This window comes from Panthera pardus, unplaced genomic scaffold, assembly GCF_024362965.1.
Source record: "Panthera pardus isolate Hobbes unplaced genomic scaffold, ASM2436296v1 HiC_scaffold_8, whole genome shotgun sequence".
NCBI lineage: Eukaryota > Metazoa > Chordata > Mammalia > Carnivora > Felidae > Panthera > Panthera pardus.
This window is the reverse complement of record NW_026527013.1, coordinates 872,311-895,070: the sequence shown is the minus strand read 5'-3', so window position 1 is coordinate 895,070 and position 22,760 is coordinate 872,311. Positions and strand designations below refer to the sequence as shown.

Here is a 22,760-nt window from a genome sequence, read left to right as displayed (position 1 = left end):
TCTGGGGTCACGGCACAGCCGCTCTGGTGTGAGTTTCTGTGTTGGCGGAGATCTGTGCCAGAAGAGGAGTGAGCTCAGGGCAGGCTGATCTAAATGTCCCCTCCGCTTACAGGCCACGAGGCGTCTAACGCCACCAGAGAGGCGGACGGCAGGCTAGGGAGTCAAGTTTTCTTTAATGAAAAAAAGGACAAAGCCGCACAAAAGTCTGGGTTGAACAGTCATGACACAAAGCGAGCCCCCCGAGCCCCCCCCCCACCGCCATGCTGTCCCCAGGGACACCCCTCTGGGGAACCAGAGCCTGAACGGAGCCGGGGCCCCCGGCACTAGACGCTCTGCAGCATGTGAAGAGCGTAGAGAAGGCGCTGCCGGGTGGCCGGGGCGCAGCTGGGGCTCCGCAGGGCGCCCAGGGGGTGCGTGGTGCTGCGCTGGCCGCGTTCCCGGACCGTGAGCCGCAGCTCCCGGCCCTGGCCGCTCAGGACCAGGTGAGCCTGGTCTCCGAGGCAGCTCACCTGCCAAGGGGAGAGGAGCGAGGTCAGGAGAGAGGGCCCCCCGGGCCTACCCCCTGCCCTGGCATGAACAGGGCAGGTGGAAGGAGGCTGAGAGCCTCCTGCCTGGGTCTCAGCGGCCGCCCCCCACCCCCCCTCCAGGAGCTCAGGGAGCAAGCCCGGGGGCCCTGCTGCACCGACGGGACAACAAGACTCAGATGGGGACTCCCCTTCCCACGGCCACCCAGTGAGACTCCCGCTCTTAAGCCCGTGACCGGGGTGAACTGGCCTCCCCAGCTGCGGCCCCGCCTGGGTCAGTGCGAGCGTGCTAGCCCCTCTAGTCTGAACAGGCAGGGAGGGGTTCCTGGAAAATAAAATCATAATTTTTACAAATAACAAGGAAAGCAGGGGTGCATGGGGGGCTCAGTCGGTTGAGCGTCCAACTTCGGCTCAGGTCACGATCCCGCGGTTCGCGGGTTCGAGCCCCGCGTCGGGCTCTGTGCGGACAGCTTGGAGCCTGGAGCTGCTTTGGATTCTGTGTCTCCCTCTCTCTCTCTGCCCCTCCCCTGCTCATGTTCTGTCCGTCAAAAATATAATAAAACCTTAAAAAATTAAAAAAAATAATAACAACGAAAGCACTGCCCGGGCCGTCGGACTGGGGGCTGGCTAGGATGTGTCAGACTGACGTCACCGTGACCGCTCGGGAAAGCCTCAGTCTAGAAATGACTTTCCGGGGACATGACGTTCTGGCAGCTGCGAACGTCACCCGTGGAGATGACCCCGAATCACGCTGCCCCGGCACGGACACACGTGTTCGGTTTCGCGGTGTTTGTAGAGGTCAACGTGCCCCGCTGCCCCCGGCCGCGCCCCCAACAGTGCCTGACGGCCCAGGGGCCCCGGGGCTGCCCCGCGGAGGCCACCGAGGACGAGGGCCACCCTGCACACTCACCTGCAGTGTCCCGTCGCTGAAAAGCAGCAGCAAAGCCCGGTCCGACATGAGGAAGCGCAGCAGGCAGTGGCCGGGGGCCGCCGGGGGGGTGGGCGCGGGCCGGCCCTCCTCCTGCGGACAGACCCAGCCTTGCGGGCCTCGGGCTGGCCGTGTCCCCAGCGGCCCGGCCCCGCCCCGTCCGGCCCTTACCTCCCGCCGCCGCTGCTGCATGTGTCGGGCCAAGAGCCGGAGGACGGCCAGCTTGGCACCCAGCGGGCTGGGGCGCGTCCCTCGGGGCGAACGTGTCCAGCTTCCCCCGCGCGGACGCGTAGCAGACCCGGCTGGAGAGGGGGTACAGGGCGGTGCTGGCTGCCACAGCCTCGATCCTGGGCACCCGACGCCCGAGGACACTTTCCCACCAGCCACACCCCCTGGGATGGGGATCTGGAGACCAGCTCCTCACGGCCCCTCTAGCCACACCTGCAGCCCTGGCCGCTCGCCGGAGCCATGGACCCAGCACGTCCCCACTGAGATCCTGACCCGCCCCCAAACCCACCCCTCTGCCATCTTCCCATCCTGCCTCAGGGCTGCTCCCACCTTCCTGCCCTCCCCTCCCACCCCCCCACCCCGCCACAGCCTGTCCCTACCTGACCAGTCCAACTGTCTCCCTGCTGAGTCTATGTCACTCCTGCCATGAAGGTCATGTCAAACGTGACCTGTTCCAACCACGGCTTGAAGGTCACTGACTTCACAGCCTCCCTGTCCCCCCATCTCACTTTTCCTCAAACCCACTGCGGGGGACCCATGTCAGGAGCTTTGCACATGCTGTTCCCCGTGCCTCAATGCTGTTCCTGACAGGCTCCTTCCCATCTTTCAGGTCTCGCCTGAATGTCACTTCTTCAGAAAGCCCCTCCACAACCAGGTTGTAGAGGGTCACCTCCACCCCCACCCCCTGCAAAGTGGTCAGGCAGGAAAGGCTTACAGATGCGCAGAGCAGGCCCTATTTTAATAAATACTTGCAGAATGATTAAGGAAAGGTGGGGGGGGCCACAGGAGCCCCAAAACTTACTCCCCCGGGGGGCGCAGGGCCATGTGCGTGCCGTCCCGAAGCAGGACACCGCTGCCCCCATCTGACAGCTGATAGCCGAAGCCATACTTGCTGGAATAATCCACCCACGTGGGGGCCCAGAGGACCGGCTGCTGCCCTCCCGGGGGGTCCTGTGGGGCTGGGCGCAAAGAAGGGAGCTGAGCAAGGGGGTCTCAGCAGGGCCTGGTGGGGGAGCGGGGGAGGCGCGGGACGCGTAGAGGAAAGTGCAGGGCGGGGGAGGACGGGGCTGGGGCACACGGACACTACAGGCTTTCCTTTATTTCATTAAAAAAAAAAATTGTGTTAAACACAAACTGCTCAGTGGCTTATGGAATCCTGGATGGGATCCTGGGAGAAAAAAGGCATTAGTGAGAACACGGGAAATCCAGCGGCCCTGGGAAGCCGGCTGAGCCGCACTGGGCGCTCTCCGGGCTGCCTTCGCTGAAAATCTCAAATCATCTTCCACTGTTTACTGAAGACATTTGAACACGAGTTGGCTCCACCGATGGAAGAGCCTTAAAGTCTAGGGTCCTTCTGTGCTACAGCCGCGAGGAGGAGGGCGAGGAAGAGGGCGTGAGACCGAAGACTAAGCAGAACCCACCGGATCCTACGGGAAAGAAAAAGCTCCGAGGACAGTGACCAAGGAGGGGCAGGACGCGGTGGGTGCTGGTGGGGGTCGGGGGGGCAGGACAGGACGCGGTGGGTGCTGGTGGGGGTCGAGGTGGGGAGTGCACGGGGTGGGCATCACTGTGCTCTGAAGCCTCTCTCAGCTCGGTCCCCGCAGCAGAGCCCCAGAAATACCGGCAGGACCCTGGACAGAACAAGGCGCTTGTCTTTGGATGTGAAGAGGCAGGTGGCCCGGTGAGTCCGCTGGGCTCCTACCTGGGAGGCTGGGATCCAGGCAGAGCAGCAAACTCCTGATGGCCGCCTCTACCTCCTGCCTCTGGCTCCCCTTGGGTCCTGGGGAGACAGATCTATGTGGGGCAGCGTGGAGGGAGGACAGGCCTGGCCCCCCACCACGAGGGCCCCTCCCACCAGCCCCGCCCCCAACTCTCAAATCTGGATAAATCTTATTTCAGAATGTTCAGAATGATTCTGAACATCGTTCCCATTTTACTGGTGGGAAAGGTGAGGCCAAGAGAGGGGCCGTGACCCTGGCAAGACCCAGTCACCGCCCCCCACCTCTCTACCCTCACTCCCCACCAGCAGCCCCCGCCTAGGATGGAGTGTCTGCTCACCGGCTGGGTCACTCCGGAGGGTCCCGTGGGTGAGCAGGTAGACGGGGACTGCAGAGCGGGGAGCCTCTCTGTCCAACAGGGAGGCCTGGGGAGGAAGCAGCAGGGGTGAGGGGAGGCCCTGGGCCCCCAGGAGGGCCCTGAGGTGGGGGAGGGCTCCAGCCTCGTGGCTCTGAAGCCCCTCCCCCTCTAAGACTGTGCCCCACGCGCCTCCACGTCTGCGCTGCCCCGAGCCCTCACCTCACCGCCCCACTCCGTGGAGTCACGATCTGAACCACCTCCTCCTGAATCCGAGGCCTCGTTAGGAGTGCAGGGGCCTGGGGGAGCGCAAGGAGTTTGGGGGGGCACAGCCCGGCCCCCGGGCAGCAGGGGGGTATCCGCCACCCACATCCGCCTCTGCCACAGATGGGAAGGTGCAGAGGAGTGGAAAGGGACCCACGGCCAGGCGGGGGGCGGGTGCAGGCAGCCGGGAGCAGGGGAGGGGGGCGGGTGCGGTACTCACAGGGGGGCCGGCACTGGGCCAGCAGCAGCTGGCCCACCTTCCGGACGAGCCTGCGCAGAGGCTGGGGCATGGTAAAGATGGGTGGGCTGTGGCAGGAGCGGGCCGGCAGCCGGTCCGGGGTGAAGCCCTTTGGAGGCGGGCACCGGGGGTGAGCACCGGGCGCGGGCTGCCCGGCCCCCCCGGGGCCTCGCCACCCCGCTGGACCCCACGCACCTGTGTGAAGAAGTCATCCCGCAACAGGCGGTCCAGGCTGGGCCGCTCCGCGGGGTCGGGCGCCAGCAGGCGGGCGATGAGGCGGCGCGCGTTGGGGGACAGGTGGGCAGGCTCGGGGTAGCGGCCGGCTCTGATGTTCTGGTACATCTCCGACAGGGGAGCCGCCGTGAAGGGAGGGGCCCCGGTCAGCGCCGTGTACCTGCCCCGGGGGCGGGGGGGTAGGGGTGGAGGGTGGGGCAGGGGCCTGGGTGCCCAGGCGTGGCGTGCCCCTACCCACACCCCCCTGCTCCGGACAGGCTTCGCGTCCGCTTTCCCGCACCTGCCCCACACCCGCTCCCACCTGGCCGGTCCCGTCCACTCGGCTGACACCAACGTCTGTCTGCACGCCTGCCTGCGCGGGTTCCACTCCCGGTACCTCACGACCGCGGACCTACCCGCATCTGCCCGTGTGCACCGGCACACGCCCGTCCACACCTCCGTGCCGGCTCGAACCCGTGTTCCCTCCCACGTGCCCTATGCACACCCGCACGGCTCCCACCGGCCCCCGCGCCCGCCCACGCCTGTCCACACGTGTCCCAGGCACGCTCACGCCTGCCTGTCCCCATTCACCCTCCCCCCTACATACTCACACCTGTCCTCGCCTGCCCCTGCCCTCTTCCCCAGGCCCGGGGCTCCCCGGGACCCACTCACATGATGCAGCCGAGAGCCCAGATGTCTGACTGGCAGGAGTGTCCACTCCTGGAGATGACCTCCGGGGCCAGGAAGTTTGGGGTCCCGCAGAGCACTCTGGGAGGGGATGACGGCGGGGCTCGGGAACGCTGGGGCCCGCGTGCCAGGCCGGCCCCGCCCGCGCCCTCGAGCCCTCCGTGTACCTGTGGCAGCGGCCCCCCGGCCCCACCCTGGCAGCCAGCCCCAGGTCTCCAATCTTTAGCACCATGTTCTTGTTCAGGAAGAAGTTACCTGCCGGGGGTGGTGGGGGAGGGTGGGGGGGTGGGGGGGGGTGGGGGCAACGGGGTATGAGGGCTATGAGGGCGGAAGCCACTCCCCCCCGCGCCCCTCCCCCCCCGCGCCCCTCCCCCCCACTCACTGGGCTTCAGGTCGCGGTGCACAATGCGCCGCTGGTGCAGGTAGCACAGGCCGCTGACCAGGCCCCGCAGGTAGTAGCGCACCTCGGGCTCCGTCAGGGTCTGCCGCGCCTCCAGAACGTGGGCCAGTGACTGCAGGTGACCGCAGGCAGCAGTGGCATGGAGGATGCACAGGTGGCACAGGAGGGCACAGGTGGGCACAGGTAGGCACGGGTGAGCACAGGAGGGCACAGGTGAGCAAAGGTGAGCACAGGTGGGCACAGGTAGGCACAGGTGAGCACAGGAGGACACAGGAGGGCATAGGTGGGCACAGGTGGGCACAGGTAGGCACAGGTGAGCACAGGAGGACACAGGTACTCACAGGTGAGCACAGGAGGGCACGGGTGGGCACAGGTGAGCACAGGAGGGCACAGGTGAGCACAGGAGAGCACAGGTGAGCAAAGGTGTGCACAGGTAGGCACAGGTGAGCACAGGGGGGCACAGGTGGGCACAGGTGAACACAGGTGGGAACAGGATAGACACAGGCGGGCACAGCTGTGCTCAGGGGGGCTGGATCGAGTTAAGGTGGTCCTACACGGCCACAGATGAAGAGATGGGCCAGATGAATAAACGGGCACAAGTGGACACAAGTGAGTCCTGGTGTGCAGAAGTGAGTCACCCGAGCCCAGGTGGGCACCGGTGCATAATGGACGAGCACAGACGCGTCTGGTGCAGACACAGCAGAGACAGGTAAGTACAGAGACACACAGGTGGGCGAGGGGAGCACCACAAACATGGGGGGGGGGCGGGGCGCGGTGCAGGCTCCCTCTCCACCCGCCCCGGGGCACCTGGCGGCTGCAGTACTCCAGCACCATGTACACGTGGTCGCGGTCAGCAAAGTGTCCGTGGAAGGCTACAATGTTTCGGTGTCGCAGGCGGCTGTGCAGGGCGATCTCACGTTCCACCTGCAGGCGTGGCCCCACCTGACCCCTAGTACTCGGGCCCAGGGGCGTACACCCTCACCCCCAAGGGCAGGAACCTGTCTGGCGCCCCCCTGCGAGGGAAGGGCTGGGCCTACCTTCCCCCGGGTGCGGAGCCGCCCGGCCCCGCCCCCACCGCGAGGCACCACCTTGAGGGCAAACACCGCACTGGTGGACATGTCCATCAGCTTGTAGCAGCGGCTGAAGGCACCCTGCGGCGGAGAGGTGCCCGGCTCAGCCGCCGAGTGTGAGCAGGTGTGCGGACAGGTGACCAGGCCTCCTCACGTGCACAGACACACAGACAACAGGAGACGCACGGACACACAGCTCACACCCTCAGACCCGCACAGGCAACCCCCCGAGCATGCAGGAAAGCGCAGGCACGCGTCCCCAGACGTATCCAGATCTGGAAACACCCAGCCAGCGGACCACAATATAGCATATGGACACACGCAGACGCGGGAGCACATTCAGACGCGCGCCTGGAGACAACACGACAGAGTTCTTGCGGAGGCACGGAGCCCGGTAACACTCGAGCGCTCACCCACAGCCCCGGACAGACGGCCGACCCACGGGCACCGCACAGGACGCCAAAGAGCGGTTCCCGCCACAGCGCACGCGGTGCAGGGGCTACGCCACAGACGCGGCCGCGCAACCCGCGCAAGCCCAACGCCGGACCCCAAACTCGCGCGGACACACGACACACGCAGGAGGAAAACCCGGGGGCTCGCCGGGGCTCGCGATCGCGCGCGCACACCCCTCCCCGCCCCGCCGGGACCCCCGCGCGGCCCCGGACCCTCGCCGCGCACTCGTGGTGCCGGGGGGGCCGCACCTTGCCGATCAGCTTTCCGCGCCTGTAGACGCGCCCGGAGTTCGGGTCGCGCAGGAAGACGGAGACCGGCGGGCGGCAACTGTGCCGCCGCCGCCGCCGCCGCGGCCCGGGTTCCATCCCGCCGGGAGCCTGGCGGCGCTCGGCGCGGGCACTGGCGCAGCCTCAGCGGGACCACCGCGCGGCTGCTCCCGGGGCCGCGCGCCGCTGGGGCGCGTCTTATTGGCTGAGGGGGCGGGGAGGGGGCGTGGCCCGACGCTCGGGGCGTGGCCAGGCGCGGGCGGGGGCAGGGTATGTGTGCGCGGTGAGCCGGGGTGGGGGGGGGGGCGGGGGCGCACGGGGACACCGGGCTGGAGGAGTTTCGGGGATGAGACAGGAGCTCGCGCCCGGCGCGACAGCCCTGCGCCAATCCGGTGCGATCAGCCGGCTCGCTGCTGTTCCAAGCCTGCGCCTCCCGCCAGGCTGTGAAGTGTTAACGTGCCCATTGCCCTGAGCAGGAAACTGAGGTCAGAGAGATCGTCTCCTCTCGGAGGCCTTTCCAGGGAGAGGCGACTGGAAGCGAGGGCTTGACGGGGCTCTCGTGGCACTGGGAGCCGTGGCAGGATTCAGAGGAGGAGAAAGAAAACCAGTATCTCTGGGGCTGGAGTTGGTTGGAAAGGGAGTGGGGCCTGGGGCAGGGACCCAGGAGGGGCCCCGCTGGGGGTTAGGGGTACCATATATTCAGGGCGCTAGGCAGCGAGGAGGAACAGAATCTGGGGACCCAAGAGCAGACAAGGGTTTGTGACTCCCGGCATGGGCGGCCAAGGGGAGACAGGTGAAAGGGCTAGTGGGCCGTCTGGGACCCTCCTGGGAACCGGCTGGGGACATCTCCGAGCCACAGCTCAGACTCTTTCCTCGTGTTCTTTCGTGTCACTCTTACGTAAGTCCTGGGACACGGGAACCGGCCCTGTTCCCATTTTACAGGTGAGCACACTGAGGCCTGGGGATGTCGTTGCTTTGCTTACACAGCCAGGAAGGGACAGTCCTGGGTTTGAGTCCAGGCGGCCGCCTCTGGATGCCACAGTACTAATCCCCAAGTGTTACATAACACAACGAATGGGGAGGGGTTAGCAGGGCTCCCTGTGGCTGGAATCAGGCCTTGGAATTTTCCAGAGACCAGATTTCGGAATGTGGCCCGGTCACGATGCCAGGGACAGGATACACCTTCTGAGTTGCCACATGTCCACCCGGGGTGTCAAACGGAGATAACGAAGGCACGAGGGACCCTCGGGGGGCCCCAGTGCATAGGACAGAGCAAGACTCGGGTGCTTTTGTGGGGGGACCGGCCTCCGTGCCAGGCAAGGGTTTCGGGCCACCACCGGGGGGGCCAGGTGGCATCCAGGGAGCCTGTTTCCTGCCGATGGGAGCCAAGTGTAGCGTGACAGAAGGTGGGTGGCTGGGGGGCCATGGGCCTGGGCCATCATGTCGCTGTCACCCTGAAATCTGTTCTGTCTCGGTAGCACACCGCCATCTGGGTGTTAATTCAGGTATTTGTTAAGCGCCTACTTATCAGCCTGCAGAACCCGCCCTGGGCTCCGAATGCCCAAGTCAGACACGCCTGGTCCTCCTAGACTGACCGCCAGGAGATCACCCAGGCTGCACCACGGCGGGGGGTGGGGGGTCAGGGGGGCTTCCAGAGGCAAATGTGTGTAAGCCCATCCTGGGCTACAGGCTCTTCTTAGCCCCATATTACAGGTCAGAAAACTGAGACTCAGGAGGGCATATGCAAGCCAGGATGACTGGAGTCCAGAGCCCTGTCCCCACCCCGCACCATCCCCCTACGCTCCTGCCCCGGTGGCCGTGGGAGCTCTGAGGGGGCAGGTGGCTGGGCCCTCCGGACCCCCGTCTTCCTGGCTGAGCGTCCACCACGGGGCCGGGGGGGGGGGGGGGCGGCGGGGAGGGAACCTCCCATGCTCCGCCTCCCCTCAGCAGCGACCCTCTCCCCCGCCACTCCGAAATGAAGAGACATTACAATAAAACAAAGCACACAAACGTCCACGCCGCGTAATTCACAGCAGACACAAGATGGACACACACTGAGCGTCCGCTGGCATAGAACGGATAAACACAGCGCGTCCTTCCACACGCCGGAGTCTCGTCCAGATTCGGAAAGTGAGGGCGTCCTGCCGCCTGCCGCCGTGTGGACGGACCGGAGGACGCTGCGCAGTGACAGGAGCCGGGCACAGAAGGACGCGTCCCGCGTGACCCCCTAGAGGAGTCCCGTCCGCAGAGACAGAGAGTGGATGGCAGGGGGCGGGGAGTCGTGCTTCATGGGGACAGGGTCTGGGTTTGCGGAGATGGAAAGTTCTAGAGACGGATGGTGGGGGCGGCTGCACGATGGTGTGGAGTGTGCTCGGTGCCACTGTCACTGGAAGGTGGTTGAGACGGTAAGGCCACGCCACGTTCGACCCCCCCCACCCCCGCCACGCTCCCACAGAGCGAGGACGGCATCAGGGCCTCCCCAACACCTGCTTTTACAGATGAGCGCACGAGGCAGCTCGCCAGGCAGAGGACTGCGGATTGCAGAGGGGCGGCTGCCCCCCCACGCCGACCCCTGCCCAGGCGCCGGAGGCTGAGGTGGTCACGGGCGGGCACCCGGCCTGGCCGCCCCCGCCCGGGAGCCGCCGCGCTCCGGGCCGCAGGCCTGCTTTCCCTCCTGTCTGTTCCTTCACTGACCTGAGATAACTCCCCGGACTCAGCACATTTCCCGGGAGAAGTGCAGGGACAGCACCGCACAGGGCACCTGCGGTGGGTGGAGGGGGCGGCCGCGGAGACGGCCCCCAGCGGTGAGGCGCCCGAGGGAGGCTCAAGGGACTGGGCACGGGGTGAAACGTGGCACAGTCAGCTCTGGAAGGTGCCCGGGGGGGGGGGGGAGCGTGAGGCTCGGGTCCCTTCCCGGCCTTTGAAAGGCCGCAGACTCCGTGCCTGTCCTGTGAGCACGCACCCCCCCGCCCCCCCCCGCAGTCCCCGGGGACGGCCCGACCTGGGCAGCACGCTGTCGCCGCACTGGCCCGGACCGTGGGGGAGGCGAGACTCGGCCCCCCCCACCCCAGGACCCGACTTTGTCCTTGCCTCTCCCAGCCTCATGTGCATCGCTGGCACGGAGCCTGAAGCAAGGGTTTGGTGCAGCGGGTTGGTCCGGAGAGCAGGAGTGAGGGGCCGGGAGGATGGCGCAGGGCGGGCCCCTGTGGGCCCCTGAGGAACTGGGTAGGACATTCCTCAGGACTATCTACCGGAGAGGAAGACGAGGGAGTATCAACCCCTGGCCTGTTGGCCCAAGACCCCATACCAAGCGCATCCCAACCTCAGGGCCTTTGCATACGCCGTGCTTTGTGGTCATGATGCCCCCCAGTCCTGAGTCTTCTCCCAGCAGCTCCTTCTCCTCTGCTAGCAGCTAGGAGGCCACCTCCACCCCGTGATTCCCTCTGTGGTCCTTCACAACTTGAAATTATGCACGTCCTTGTAGGTCTACTGGTTCCCGTCCCACCAGATTGGACATGTCACACGAAGACACCAGTCTGTGTCTGACCCTGCCGTGTGCCCCATGGGTGCCTACCTGCTGGGTGGCCCCACGCAAGCGCAGACCCTCTCCAGACTGCCCGGGACCCTGCCTGCGGCGGGCGTGCCCTCAGGGTCCTCAGGGGGCGCTGTCCCTGCAGGGGGACACTTTCCCTGCTGTCCTCTCTCCAGCCGGATGCGGCCTCGACCTCTATTCAGGGACATCGGTTGACTCCGGCTGTGAGCGAGGTGCTGTTTGAGCGTCAGAGCCGGCCAGATTTCTAGAGGCGTAATCCGTATTTTATCTGCCCGGGTCTTTTTTTTTTTTTTTTTTTACCAATTACGAGAAAAATAGCTCATTGTCATGTGGGATCCTGGACAAGATCCTGGAACAGAAAAAGGGAATCAGTTTCAAAAAAGAAAACAACAACAACAACACATAGAGAACTCCAAATAAAAGGTGGAGTTTGGTCAGTAGTCATGGCAATTCCTAATATCATCAATCGGTCATAGCAACACTCCAATATCGGTGTCTGAGTCGCGACAAGAGTGCTTGTCTCCTAGGGTTTCTGTAACAAATTACCACACGTTTGGTGGCTTTAAAAAGAATCACACGTTTATCAACCTCATGTTGTGGAGTCAGAGGTCCTAACACCCGGGCGTGGGCAGGGCCGGTTCCCCCCGGAGCCCCAGGGAGCCCCCTCTCCCCCCTTTTCCGGCTTCCAGAGGCCCCGCATCCTGGGCCCGCGGCCCCCCCTCATCCTCAAGGCCAGCAGTGCGGGGTCCGCCCGGCTCTCTGCCTCCCTCTCGTGACGACGCCGGGTCCCCCAGGCACCCAGGGTCACTCCCGCCTCAGGGGCCTTGACAAGGTCCCCTCTGCCGCATGAGGGGACACGTCTGCAGGTTCTGAGGACGAGGACAGGGACCTCTTGGGGCGGTGGATTATACCACTGATGAGAAAGAGTAGACAGAAACTCTCACATCTTTGCAACTTTCTATAAACGTAAAATTATTCCAAAATAGAACTTCTCTTTTTAAAAAACCTTTTTAAGTGTTTTTATTTATCTTGGAGAGAGGAGGGCACGAGCGGGGGTGGGGCAGAGAGACAGAGGGGGACAGAGGGTCCGAAGCGGGCTCCGCGCTGACCGCGGGGCTCGAACCCACGAACCCTGAGATCATGACCTGAGCCGAAGTCGGATGCTCAACCGACTGAGCCCCCCGGGCGCCCCTGAAATAAAAACGCTCTTAAAGAAATCAGAGTCAGAAGCAGGAACGCAGTCACCCGTAACCCTGCCCGGAGATCATCGTGGGCGACAGGCGGGGTTTATTCCTTTCCGCTTCCTGTCAGAGTTTATGTGCCAGGGATATTCTCTTCCGTAAATGGCACCACATCGTGCGTAACTTTCTTGATTTGAGGCGAACACCTTAGACGACAGGCCATGTGTGAGTAACCTCCCTCCCCCCCCCCCCCGCCCCCACCGCCACCCCATCCAGCTGCACAGGCCTCCCCGCCAGGCGTCCTCGCCCTGGGCCCCCAGCCACCTGGCCTTTGCTGGGAACACCCTCTCCCTCACGCTCCTGTCCAGCTCCCCTTGCTCTCCAGGTCCTGCCTCCAGTGTCCCCAAGCCCCCCTCCCGCCACTCCCTCACCCATTCAGATGTGGGGACCCTGCTGCGTGCAGCTCGGTCCCTCCACACCTCAGTGTCCGGACCCATTGAATGGGGTGAGGATTCATCTCAGGCGCTCCAGAGACCCAGAGTTCTGGAGCGCGGGTGGCAGGAACCCCCCCACCCCATCTCCGCAGGAGGCTGAAGTGCCCTGGGGACCACGTGGCCAGGCCCGAGGGATCACAGGAGGCCACGGGGAGTTGGGGGGGGGGGGTGGTGCACCAGGAGGCCACGAGGGCCGCTCCTGGGCACTTCCTAAGCCACAAGGTCACAAGGCCTCAGAGGTAGCAGAGCCCAGCCGACCCACATCCGCAGGACCGGTGTCCCCTCTGCCTCAGGGACGGCCCGGGCTAGAGCTCAGGGTGAGGGACCGCACGGACTGCCCCCCTATTGGAGGTCGAGGCCGGGGCACCGGGAGGGGCGGGGGAGGGGCCGAGATGCCGCCGCACCTGGAGGCTGAACCTCGCGGCCACCCCTCCACCTGCGCGAGGTTCCCGCCCGAGCTCTCGGCCTCCTTCCCTGGGAATCTGCCGAGTCCGGCCGGGCGGCCGCCGGAGCGCGGAGGCGGGAGGCTGGGGCCCGGGGGAGCAGGGGCAGGGGCGCGGGCCCAGGACACCGTATCTGCACCCCATCCCCACCCGGCGCCGTGAGCGGCATCTCCCCAGGCGCTAGGCCCCCGTGCAGGGCCAAGCACCTGCTGCGTACGCTCCCTGCGGGCCTCGGGGACTGCTGTGTGCGCGCCGCGGAGCGAAGACGCACCTCCGAGGCAGGGCGCTTGTCCACTAGGGGGAGCTGCGGGACCAAACCCGATTTACTTCCGACGCCCGCCGGGCCCCGGGCCCCAGCTCACGCCCGCCGTAGGCGCCCCCCACCCCCACTCCTGCTGTCCTCTCTCAGCCCCCCTCCAACCACGCTTCACCTCACCGAGTCACTGAGCGCCTCCGGCAGCGCTGATCCACCGGTCCGCCCTCCTTCCGCCCAGAGGCTCCCTGTCCCTCGGCCCCTAGCACCGCCCCCCCCCACCCCGCCCACCCCGGGGCCCCTGGGACGCAGGCCCCAGTCTCCGTTCAGTCCTCGCTCACGCCCCGTGACCTCATCCGTGACTCTAGACATCCCGCCGTGCCAAGGACGCCCACACGTCCTGCAGGACACAGCCCCTGCTCTCCCAGCCTCTTCTTGGTTGACCCCCAGACGTGTCCCCCCACACCCATCCGGAAGTGACCTCTGGACCTGCCCTCCCCACTCCCACCCTCCCGCAGCAAATGGGCACCTCCCTTCCAGGCAGCTCCGGCCAAGCTCCCGCCTCACCTCTTCCCGACGGGGCTCCTGCGGGAGCCTATACGCTCCACTCCCCGACAGCTGCGCGCCCCCTCCCCACCTCCACCCTGCAGGGCCGCACAACGCCGGTCCCCGCAGGAGGTGGCTGCCTCTTCGCTGCTTTCCTGCCCCCACAGCAGCCAGGGGTGGCTTCTCCCAAACTAGGGCAGGACTCCCACCGCCCTGGCCTCCACCCCTTGGCCCCTCTCTGACCTCCCCCCACCCCACCCCCCTCCCGCCCTCCTGACTGTCCCTTTTTCTCTCATTCTAGCCTCCGGGGCTCTGCACGCGCTGTTTCCTCTGCCTGGGCTGCCCCCTCCTCCTGGTGATCACCTCTTGGGCGAGGGCCTCCCTCCAACCCCATCTGCAGGGGGCCTGGGACACTTTTCTGTGTCCTGATCAAGAGGCAGGATTGCCTGGTTAGCAGGGCTGTTCCCGGCTCCCCCTGCGCATAGTACATGCTCAGTAAACACTGCCTGAACAGATGGCCTTGAGCGGCCCTGCCATGAGCCCCTCCAGGCTGGTGGGCAGACAGAGCTGGACCGGCACCCCCAACCCTGTGGTGAGGGCCGGACACCCCACAGCCGGCTTCCAGGAGGGGGGGCAATCAAGCTGAGCATGGGCTTGCCCAGCAACCAGGGGGGCAGGCCGTTCATTGACCCCTCGGTGGCCCCATCTTCTCGAACCTGTCAGGAAGCCTCATGGGCAACAGCAAGGAGGCAGGGGAGGGGTGAGCCCAGGGCCCCTGCTGCCTCCCTGCGTGGGCAGGGTGAGGGGTCAGTGTGCCCATGCTAAGCTGGGAAAGGCGGGGGGTGATGAGGAGCCCTAGGGGGACCCTGTCCTTGCCAGTCCCCGGAAAGAGCTGAGGTCCACTTGGAAATGTCTCGGTGAGGAACTCTGCGGACCCCACTGTCCCGATGGGAAAATAAGTCATGGGGCGGGGGCACGCCCCTGCGCGAGAGGGTCTGGTTCCAAATCGCTGCTCAGCCTGGGAGGGCGGAAGGCAGGGTGGGGCACGTCCTCTGGTGACAGCAGTGCCCGGGAATGCTCCTGGAGGGGCTGGAAGGGGGCTCTCCGCCCCCCACGCCCGGCCCCTCGAGCTGAGCTTCTCCCAGTGCATTGGGGCCCTGCTCTGGGGTGGCCGGGACCCGGAGTGGGAGCCTCAGGATTGCAACCGGGCGCGCGGGTTCCTCAGTAGGGTAACGTTGAGGGAGGCTTCGGGGGAAGGACCAGGGGAGGGAGGTACTGACCGGGAATGGGGACCCTCGCGGGGACGCGATCTAGGCGTCGGTGGAAATGGGACAGCGTCCCGGACTCCCGGAACCACGGCAGGGCCACCTCGGTTCTCGCACATTCCCGAGCCCTGAGCGCGACGCCCGGAATAGCAGCCCCGGGGTGGGGGGGGGGGGGGGGTAGAGGCGGTCGGTTCCCTCACGTCTCCCCCGCCCCGGGGCTTTCCAAGGTCACCGGGATACGGACTCTGGAACACCAGGCCGTGGTCTGAGGCGCCGGTGCCCGCGCGGGGCAGTCCCCTGCCGTAGATCCGCGCCGAGGCGCGCAACCGCCGCGCGAGGGCGCACGGGGCTGCCCCTCCGCCGGACCCCGGCCTGGGCGCGCCCTGGGAGGCCGGGTGGGAGGGGCTGCTCCTGGCTCCCCCCGCCCCTCCCCGCGGGCCCCGCCGCTTCCGCCTGTCCTGCGGCCGCCCGGGGAGCCGGGACGTGCCGCCTGGGCTCTCCGTAGCCGGTAAGTCCCTCTTCCTATCCCCCCACAATCCCGGCCGGCGTCTCCTCCCCGTCGCCGGGCCCGGGCCGGTGAGGGGCTGGCCTGGCAGCGATCCCAGGGTGGGAGAGAGATCATCCCCGCCCCCTCCTGGGGAAACTGAGGCCTAGAGGTGCGGCTTGCTCCGGGATCACACCTGCAGGCTGGGGCGCGGCCAAAACGGGATGTGTCATGCTCCTCGGGGAGGGTTCCCTGGGGAGCAGAAAAATGGCGCTTCTAGCACCGGGTTTGGACTCCCACCCCAGGGGCTAGCGCTTAGTGTGTGTGGGGGGAGGGGGCTGCGTGTGGAAAGGCCACCCCCCATCTCAGCTCTCCAAGGCCAGCCCGGACTCGGGGTTCAGAGGGGCACAGATACAGCCGGCTACACAGCTCTGGGCAGAGAAGGGCCCTGCCCAGTGGTCCCCAAGGTTCTCAGCACCCGGGGCCACCATGCGTCCCAGCGCCTGATGCCCAGGTCTGAATGTCAGCGCCTGAGAACCAGGGAAACTGAGGCTGGAGAGGGTCCAGAGTCCACTGGTACAGGACCAGGGCCCTGGAACTCAGGGCTGGAGAACTCCAGCTGGCTCTTTCAGTCCTTTGGGCACCCTGGCCCTGGCCTGAGAAAGGACTCACGGGGTGGCCGCTTCCCTCCGCCTTTCTCTGGCAATGCCATGGTCACGAGGAGGGTGTGGATGGCAAGGGACTTCACCCTTTCTCTGACAGATGGGGAAACTGAGGCCCTGGGAGACAAGTCTACCCCTCCAGTCCACTCACCCCCAGAGGCCTCCCTCTTTCCTGCACTACCCTCATCAGTGGCTCCTTTTCCTCTGCAGGCTGCCCTTGGTGGAGCCCACACCCTCTGCACATGAGGTCACGGGGCACCGGCTGGACTGGGGCCAGGTCAACCCGCCTTGTGACCCCCAATCCAGGGGCTCCCTGCCACCACAGGTCTGGGAGCCGAGGTGGCCCTGGAGGCCCAGGTGCAGCCAGGGGGCTTCTGCCCGGGACTCAGCCCCCGAGCCAGCCCCGCCAGCCGCACCTTCTCCGCAGTCCCTCATTCAGCGCTGGACTGAGACCAGCTGATCCCCATTGTACAGATGGGGAAACTGAGGCCTGGGGATGTGGAGTGGCTGGCCCTTGGCCACACAGAAAGGTAGACGCGTTGACGGTGGGGAGAGTGGTGATGGGGGTCCCGACACTGGAGATTCCTGTGCACTGTCCTGGAATGATTCCTTCCGTAATCAGACACAGATTAAGCACTTGCTGTGTGCATGTAATCAGACGGCAAACAATAGCAATAAAAGCAGATAATTCTTTGAGCTCTCCCTCCCCCTCACCAGGCTCTGTGCAGCCTGCTTTTCTTATCTGGTCTGACGGACCCCTCAGATTTTCCTGTAACGGGGGCCCTGTTATTACCCCACTTTTCAGAGACAAGAACAGAGGCCCAGAGAGGTTAAATGACTGCCCCAAATCACACAGCCAGTGGGCACAGAGCTGGGGTTCCGACCCCGGCCTGCTGGCGCCCCCACTGCCGCGCCCTCTCTGCTCCCCCACACCCCGCCCCCTCCAGAACCTGCTTCTGCTGTGGACCCTCCTGAACTGTGGTTTAGGGGGCAGTGCCCAGGTAAGGGGGGACACGAGTCCAGGGAGCCAGTGGGCTTGGGGACCTGGCCGGCGGTGTGGGGGCCACTGGCTTGTCTCCAGGCCGATGGTGCCTCTCTCTCCCCAAGTAGGGTCCAGGTGAGTGGACCCCCTGGGGTTCCTGGAGTCGCTGTTCCAGCTCTTGTGGGCGGGGTGTCTCTGTGCGCAGCCGCCGCTGCATCTGGTGAGCGCAGAAAGCTGGGGCTTAGCAGGGCGGGGTGGGAGGGGGGTGCCTGCCCCTCCTCTCCCGCCAGCCCGCCCCACTGCTGGCCGCACCCTCTGCCTGCCCACACATGCTGTGCCTTCTAATCCCACTGATCCGGCTGGAATGTGGGTGGGGGCGGCCGGGCCCAAGGGTGGGCAGGCCAGCTCTGGAAAGAGGGTTACTGGGGGTCCCGACCACACTCTGGCCCTCTTGTTCCTTGTAGGCTTCCCGGGTTAGACACATGCTGGGGAGACACCCATGAGTACCGCCACTGCCATTTGCCGGTAAGTTCTGTCCGCCTCCGGGGCCCTCGGGTGCGCCTTGAAGACTTCCTGCTTCCCCACTCGTGCCCCCCAAATACACCTGCCGCCCTGCCAGGCTCTCTGGGCTCCCCTGGGGCTCTCCCAGCCTCGGACCTACCCATCTTTGTCCTCAGGACTGTCCCCCAGGGGCCATTCCATTCCGAGACCTCCAGTGTGCCCTCTACAATGGCCACCCCGTCCTAGGCACCCAGAAGACTTACCAGTGGGTGCCCTTCTACGGTGGTGAGTAGCCTTGCCTCCTGTTGGTCCACAGGAGGCAGGGCGAAGGGGCTGCTGAGAAAGAAAGACGACCGGAGGATTGCAAGAGAACATCAGCACTGGGGCTTTGAAGGATGCATAGGAGTTGAAGTGGAGGGGAAAGCAGGTGTGAGGTATGAAGCAGCACAGGGAGGCAGGGTTCGTTCTGCACGGGGTTGAACACAGCCTGAGGATTTGCGTGGAGCCGTATCCAGAGGCCAACAGTTCTCAAACTTATCCCGGTGGCAGGAATTGTCGCCGCGTTTAGCTGAAAATAGCAAGTTATGTAACTGTGTGCCCGGGGCAGTGTGCCTCCGCATTTAAGGGAAACAGACAGCTTTAGACACCATAGTGGAAGCAGATACAGATAAGAAAAGCTGACAATGGAGAAGATTCCATCGGTCAGCCTCGTGGGTGTTTTGGTTTTTTGTGTGTTTTCCCCCCCCCTAAGAATTAGAGGAAATTTGCCATGATCCCCCCCCCCCCCCAGAGGCCCTCCAAGGCCAGCTTGGGCTCTGTGCCAGGCAGGGTCTGCCAGCCAGGCTCAGAGAAGTGGGAGCCAGGAGGAGCACGGATCCCTGCGGCTGTGAGCTTGAGCCTGTGACCAGACTGTCCACTGTGCCCCACTGCCAGGCAGCCGGGAAACTGAGTCCGGGGGAGGGCCAGTGACACACCCAGCTGCTCTGCATTCAGTCAGTACTGAATACTCCTTTTTTAAAATTCTTTTTCTCCCACTGTTTATTTATTTTTGAGAGAGAGAGAGAGGAAGGGGCAGAGAGAGGGGGGGACCGAGGATTCAAAGCCAGCTCTGTGCCCACCGCAGAGAGCCCAGTGCGGGGCCCGAACTCGCAAACTGTGAGATCATGACCTGAGCCGGAGTCAGACACGTAACTGACTGAGCCACCCAGGTGCTTCAGCACTGGGCACTTTTTATTGGGCACATGCCGGGTGCAGGGCCCGTGTGCTGAGTGACTTCTGCCCACTGCCATACCCCAGAGCCTGGAACGGTGTCGGTGTCGGGAAAGTAGTAGGTGCTCTGTGAACGTTTGCAGGACGAAAGTATGAACAATGGGCTCCCTAATGTTAGGGCTTGACAGGAATGCATGCATGCGTCGGCCCCGGGTGCTTGCCCGGGTACTTGCCTGGGAGGGTCTGGGAGCTGAAGGCAGACGCCACCTAAGTTCCAATCCTGGCTCTAACCAAAGCCTCCAAGTGTGGCTTTGGCTGAGTCCCTGGGCCGCACATGCCTGAGGGGGAGGAGGCCAGAAGCCCCGACAGACGTCCTGGACTGGCCCAACAATTCCTTCTGTCCCCAGCGCCCAACCAGTGCGACCTTCACTGCCTGGCCGAGGGGCACGCCTTCTACCACACCTTCGGCCGCGTCCTGGACGGCACCCCCTGCAGCCCCGGGGCCCAGGGGCTCTGCGTGGCCGGCCGCTGCCTCGTAAGGCCTCGCCGGGCCCCGCCCCCCGTCCACCTCACATCCAGGCCCTGGCCACGGACCCCACTCCTTTCTCTCCCGGGTCCCGCCCCCTTCTCCAAGCCCCGCCCCCAGCACCGCACCCACCCCGCCCCGTGTCCCGCCCATGCCAGGCTCCACTCCGCCCCTTTCCCCTTAGCCCCTCCCCCCCCGGCCCCGCCTCCTAGGGCTGTCCCAGGCCAGGGGCTGTCCGCGAAGCCGCGCTCGTCCTCCCCGCCCCTGTAGAGCGCCGGCTGTGACGGTTTGCTGGGCTCGGACGCCCGCGAAGATCACTGCGGCCGCTGCGGCGGCGCCAACGAGTCGTGCCTTTTCGTGCAGCGCGTGTTCCGTGACTCCGGTGACCGCCCTCCCCGTCGTACCCGCTTGCCCAGAGCGGGCCCTTTAACGAGCCTCGGGCCCGGAAGCGAAATCCCGAGCTGATTGGGCAGTCCGTGGCCCAGCCCCCTCCCTCTCTTCATTCTGACTGGTTACTGTCAGGTGGCCCCGCCCTTCCCGGAACAGATGGGGTTTAACTCTTTCCCAGCTGCACTTAAGCGAGAATAATCTTACCTCCAAAAGTTTACCGAGCGTTGTGGAGGTGCCAGGACCCTGGCTAACCTGCTTACCGCAGTATCTCATTTAATCCTCAACTCATCCCTCAAACACCCTCCCACTCGCGCCCAACGCCCTCCTTTCCTTCCGCCCAGGTGCCTTCGCTGGGTACTGGAACGTGACCTTGATCCCCGAGGGCGCCAGACACATCCGCGTGGCCCACCGGAGCCGCAACCACCTGGGTATCGCAGGGCCCGAAGGGGGAGGCGTCTTGCTGGCCGCCTCGGATACAGCCGGGGAGGCTGCGGCTGCGGCTGGGGGGGAAGGGGTGCGGGAGGCGGAACGGGCCGGTTCCCGGAGCCCGGGCTGACCTTTCCCTTGCAGCGCTGATAGGGGTCGATGGGCGCTACGTGCTCAACGGGAACTGGGCGGTCAGCCCACCCGGGACCTACGAGGCGGCGGGCACCCGTGTGGTCTACACCCGCGCTGCGGGGCCAGAGGAGACGCTGCGCGCGGCTGGGCCCACCTCCCAAGACCTGCTCCTGCAGGTGCGGCCCAGGCTCTGCGGGGGCAGCTGGGAGATGGAAGGGGCGGTTGGCTACTGGATGGGGGCGGGGGGCCGGGGGCCGGAGGGGGGAAGCTGGGCCATCGGGTCCGAGTGCGGCTCCCTCGGCGTGACACCCCTCCAGGTCCTCCTGCAGGAGCCCAACCCCGGCATCGAGTTCGAGTTCTGGCTCCCTCGGGAGCGCTACGGCCCCTTCCAGGCGCAGGCGCAGGCCCTGGGCTGGTCCCTGCGGCAGCCGCAGCCTCGGGAGGTGGAACCACAGCCCGCTGAAGCCTCCGCGGCCCCGGCCGCCGTTTCCCCGAGGACCCCGCCCCCCGCCCCAGGTGAGGTGGGGACGGCCCGGTGGGAGCTAGCAGGCAGCTGAGGTCCGTGCCCCTCACCGTGCGCCCCCCACAGACCCCTGCTCCCCGTGCCCAGACACTCGAGGTCGCGCGCACCGGCTGCTCCACTATTGCGGCGGCGACTTCGGTGAGAGACTCCTGACCCCAACCGTTACCTGACTCCTGGTTGACCTGAACTTCAGCCCTGTCGTGCTGACCCCTGACGGCGATCTGACCTTACCCTTGACTCCTTGACCTGACTCCGACTTGACTCCTTCTGCCCCTAATGGGACTCCTTGATCTGACCCTTTGCCCTCATCTGAACTTGGACCCCTCCTTGATCCCAGGCCCCTCTCCACAGTCCCCAGGGACCCCCAGTGCTCCATCTGGCCCCGGTTCCTTTCTCTGGCAACGGGGTGCACCTGAGGGGGGGTGCCCAGGGTGGAGTGTCCAGTCGGCCTCAGCAAAGTCCTGCCCACAGTGTTCAGGGCCCGAGTGCTGAGCCGCCTCCAACAGGCCCAGGAGACGCGCTATGAGGTTCGCGTGCAGCTCATCTATAAGAACCGCTCGCCACTGCGGGCCCTGGAGTACGTGTGGGCCCTGGGTCGCTGCCCCTGCCCGCGGCTGGACCTCCATCGCGAGTACCTGCTGGCCGTCCAGCGCCTCATCAGCCCTGACGGCACTCGGGACCGGCTGCTGCTGCCCCACGCTGGCTACGCCCGAGCGTGGAGCCCTGCCGAGGACAGCCGCGTGCGCCTGGCTGCCCGACACTGCCCCGCCTGACCGGGCCCCTGCCACCTACAGCAACAGAGGCGTGCCTGACCGGGCTCAAACTCAGCATATTTCCCGTCTTGCCCTGGCTTCCAGTGGCTTCCCGCCTACTACACATGCTTAGCTGTCCCTGCACACAGTCAGATCCACTGTCATGAGCAGGAGGCACTGGTGAGGGAGGACACACTGAAGAGACGCTCTTATTTCCTCTCTCACTCTGGCTGCCAGGAAGCTCATAGATGATTTATACTTAGAAACTTTGTGTCTGCTTTTATTTGCTTTGCCCCATGCTCTCTTTCGTAGAGACACTGTCACAAACGGGCATGGCCCAAAGGAAGGCTGCCCAACAAGACCTTGGAATAGAGCAGTTTCCCCTCTTGCCCTGGTTACCAGGACGTTCACTGCTGTTTAACTCCCTGACACTCTGTGCTCTCTCTTCTCACTGACACACGTACGCCTCATGTGTTCAGAGACACTGTCTCCAACAGACATGCTCCCTAGAAGACACGCCTACCCAGGTACTGGAAGGTACCCATTTCCCCTTTTGCCCCGGCCACCAGGAATTTCGGAGATAATCTTGAGCGCCTCAGCAAGTCTGGCTGGGTCTTTCTTTCTTTCCTTTCCTTTTTTTCCTTTTCTCCTCCTTCCTCCCTTCATCCCTTTGTCCCTTCCTTCCTTCCTTCCTTCCTTTTGATTTTATTTTTAAAATAATGTCTACGCCCGATGTGGGGCCCGAACCCACAACCCGGAGACCTAGAATCACATCCTCCCCCGACTGAGCTGGCCAGATGCCCCTGGCTGGGTTTCTTTCGGACAACACTGCCCTCCATCCCTGTTTCTCCCTATTTAATCTTTGCGAGCACTTTTACGACGAGGACACCCCAGTGACACATACGCGGCTGCAGAAATTCCAGGATGTGCTGGGAGTCAGACCCACGGTCACGCTGTCACGGTGTGTGCACACACTCTCACGTGCACCCCAGCCCTCCTCCTCCTCCTGGTCCAGTGCCCCCTCCCCACGCCCCCTGAGGGCCACACTGCCATCTCATGCCACCCAGGGCCCCGGTCCCTGTCCTCCTGTGTTC

General features: G+C 65.1%; 2 protein-coding genes and 1 long non-coding RNA gene across 6 annotated transcripts; 1 reads left to right on the top strand and 2 right to left on the bottom strand.

The window, feature by feature from the left end:
* Positions 1-254: 254 nt before the first annotated feature.
* Positions 255-7,506, bottom strand: PLK5 (polo like kinase 5 (inactive)). The gene is given in 16 exon segments (XM_053897575.1): positions 255-509; positions 1,435-1,545; positions 1,624-1,695; positions 1,697-1,754; positions 2,483-2,639; positions 3,383-3,460; positions 3,739-3,823; positions 3,976-4,052; positions 4,238-4,364; positions 4,451-4,649; positions 5,141-5,236; positions 5,323-5,410; positions 5,538-5,667; positions 6,363-6,479; positions 6,593-6,706; positions 7,327-7,506. Coding segments are annotated over 16 exon segments (1,812 nt in total). The 5' UTR covers positions 7,444-7,506; the 3' UTR covers positions 255-323.
* Positions 7,507-14,948: 7,442 nt separating this feature from the next.
* ADAMTSL5 (ADAMTS like 5) lies at positions 14,949-22,054 on the top strand. 4 transcript variants are annotated; one of them, XM_019433957.2, is made up of 14 exons: positions 14,949-15,043; positions 15,307-15,587; positions 16,436-16,755; positions 17,031-17,226; positions 17,336-17,427; positions 17,672-17,732; positions 17,885-17,993; positions 19,325-19,452; positions 19,714-19,825; positions 20,175-20,261; positions 20,404-20,567; positions 20,709-20,907; positions 20,981-21,052; positions 21,386-22,054. In XM_019433957.2, the coding sequence occupies exons 3-14, from the start codon at positions 16,700-16,702 to the stop codon at positions 21,685-21,687; spliced, it is 1,578 nt and encodes a 525-aa protein (XP_019289502.2). In that variant the 5' UTR covers positions 14,949-15,043; positions 15,307-15,587; positions 16,436-16,699; the 3' UTR covers positions 21,688-22,054. The 4 variants fall into 4 exon arrangements, with proteins under 4 accessions (XP_019289502.2, XP_019289505.2, XP_053753261.1 ...); XM_019433960.2 differs by lacking the exon at positions 14,949-15,043 and having other exon boundaries at positions 15,160-15,587; positions 20,721-20,907; XM_019433959.2 differs by lacking the exon at positions 14,949-15,043 and having other exon boundaries at positions 15,164-15,587.
* Positions 16,855-18,471, bottom strand: LOC128775539 (uncharacterized). The gene is made up of 2 exons (XR_008420297.1): positions 17,972-18,471; positions 16,855-17,424 (listed from the first exon to the last, which is right to left on the bottom strand). It is a non-coding gene; the product is annotated as an uncharacterized LOC128775539 (long non-coding RNA).
* Positions 22,055-22,760: the final 706 nt, after the last annotated feature.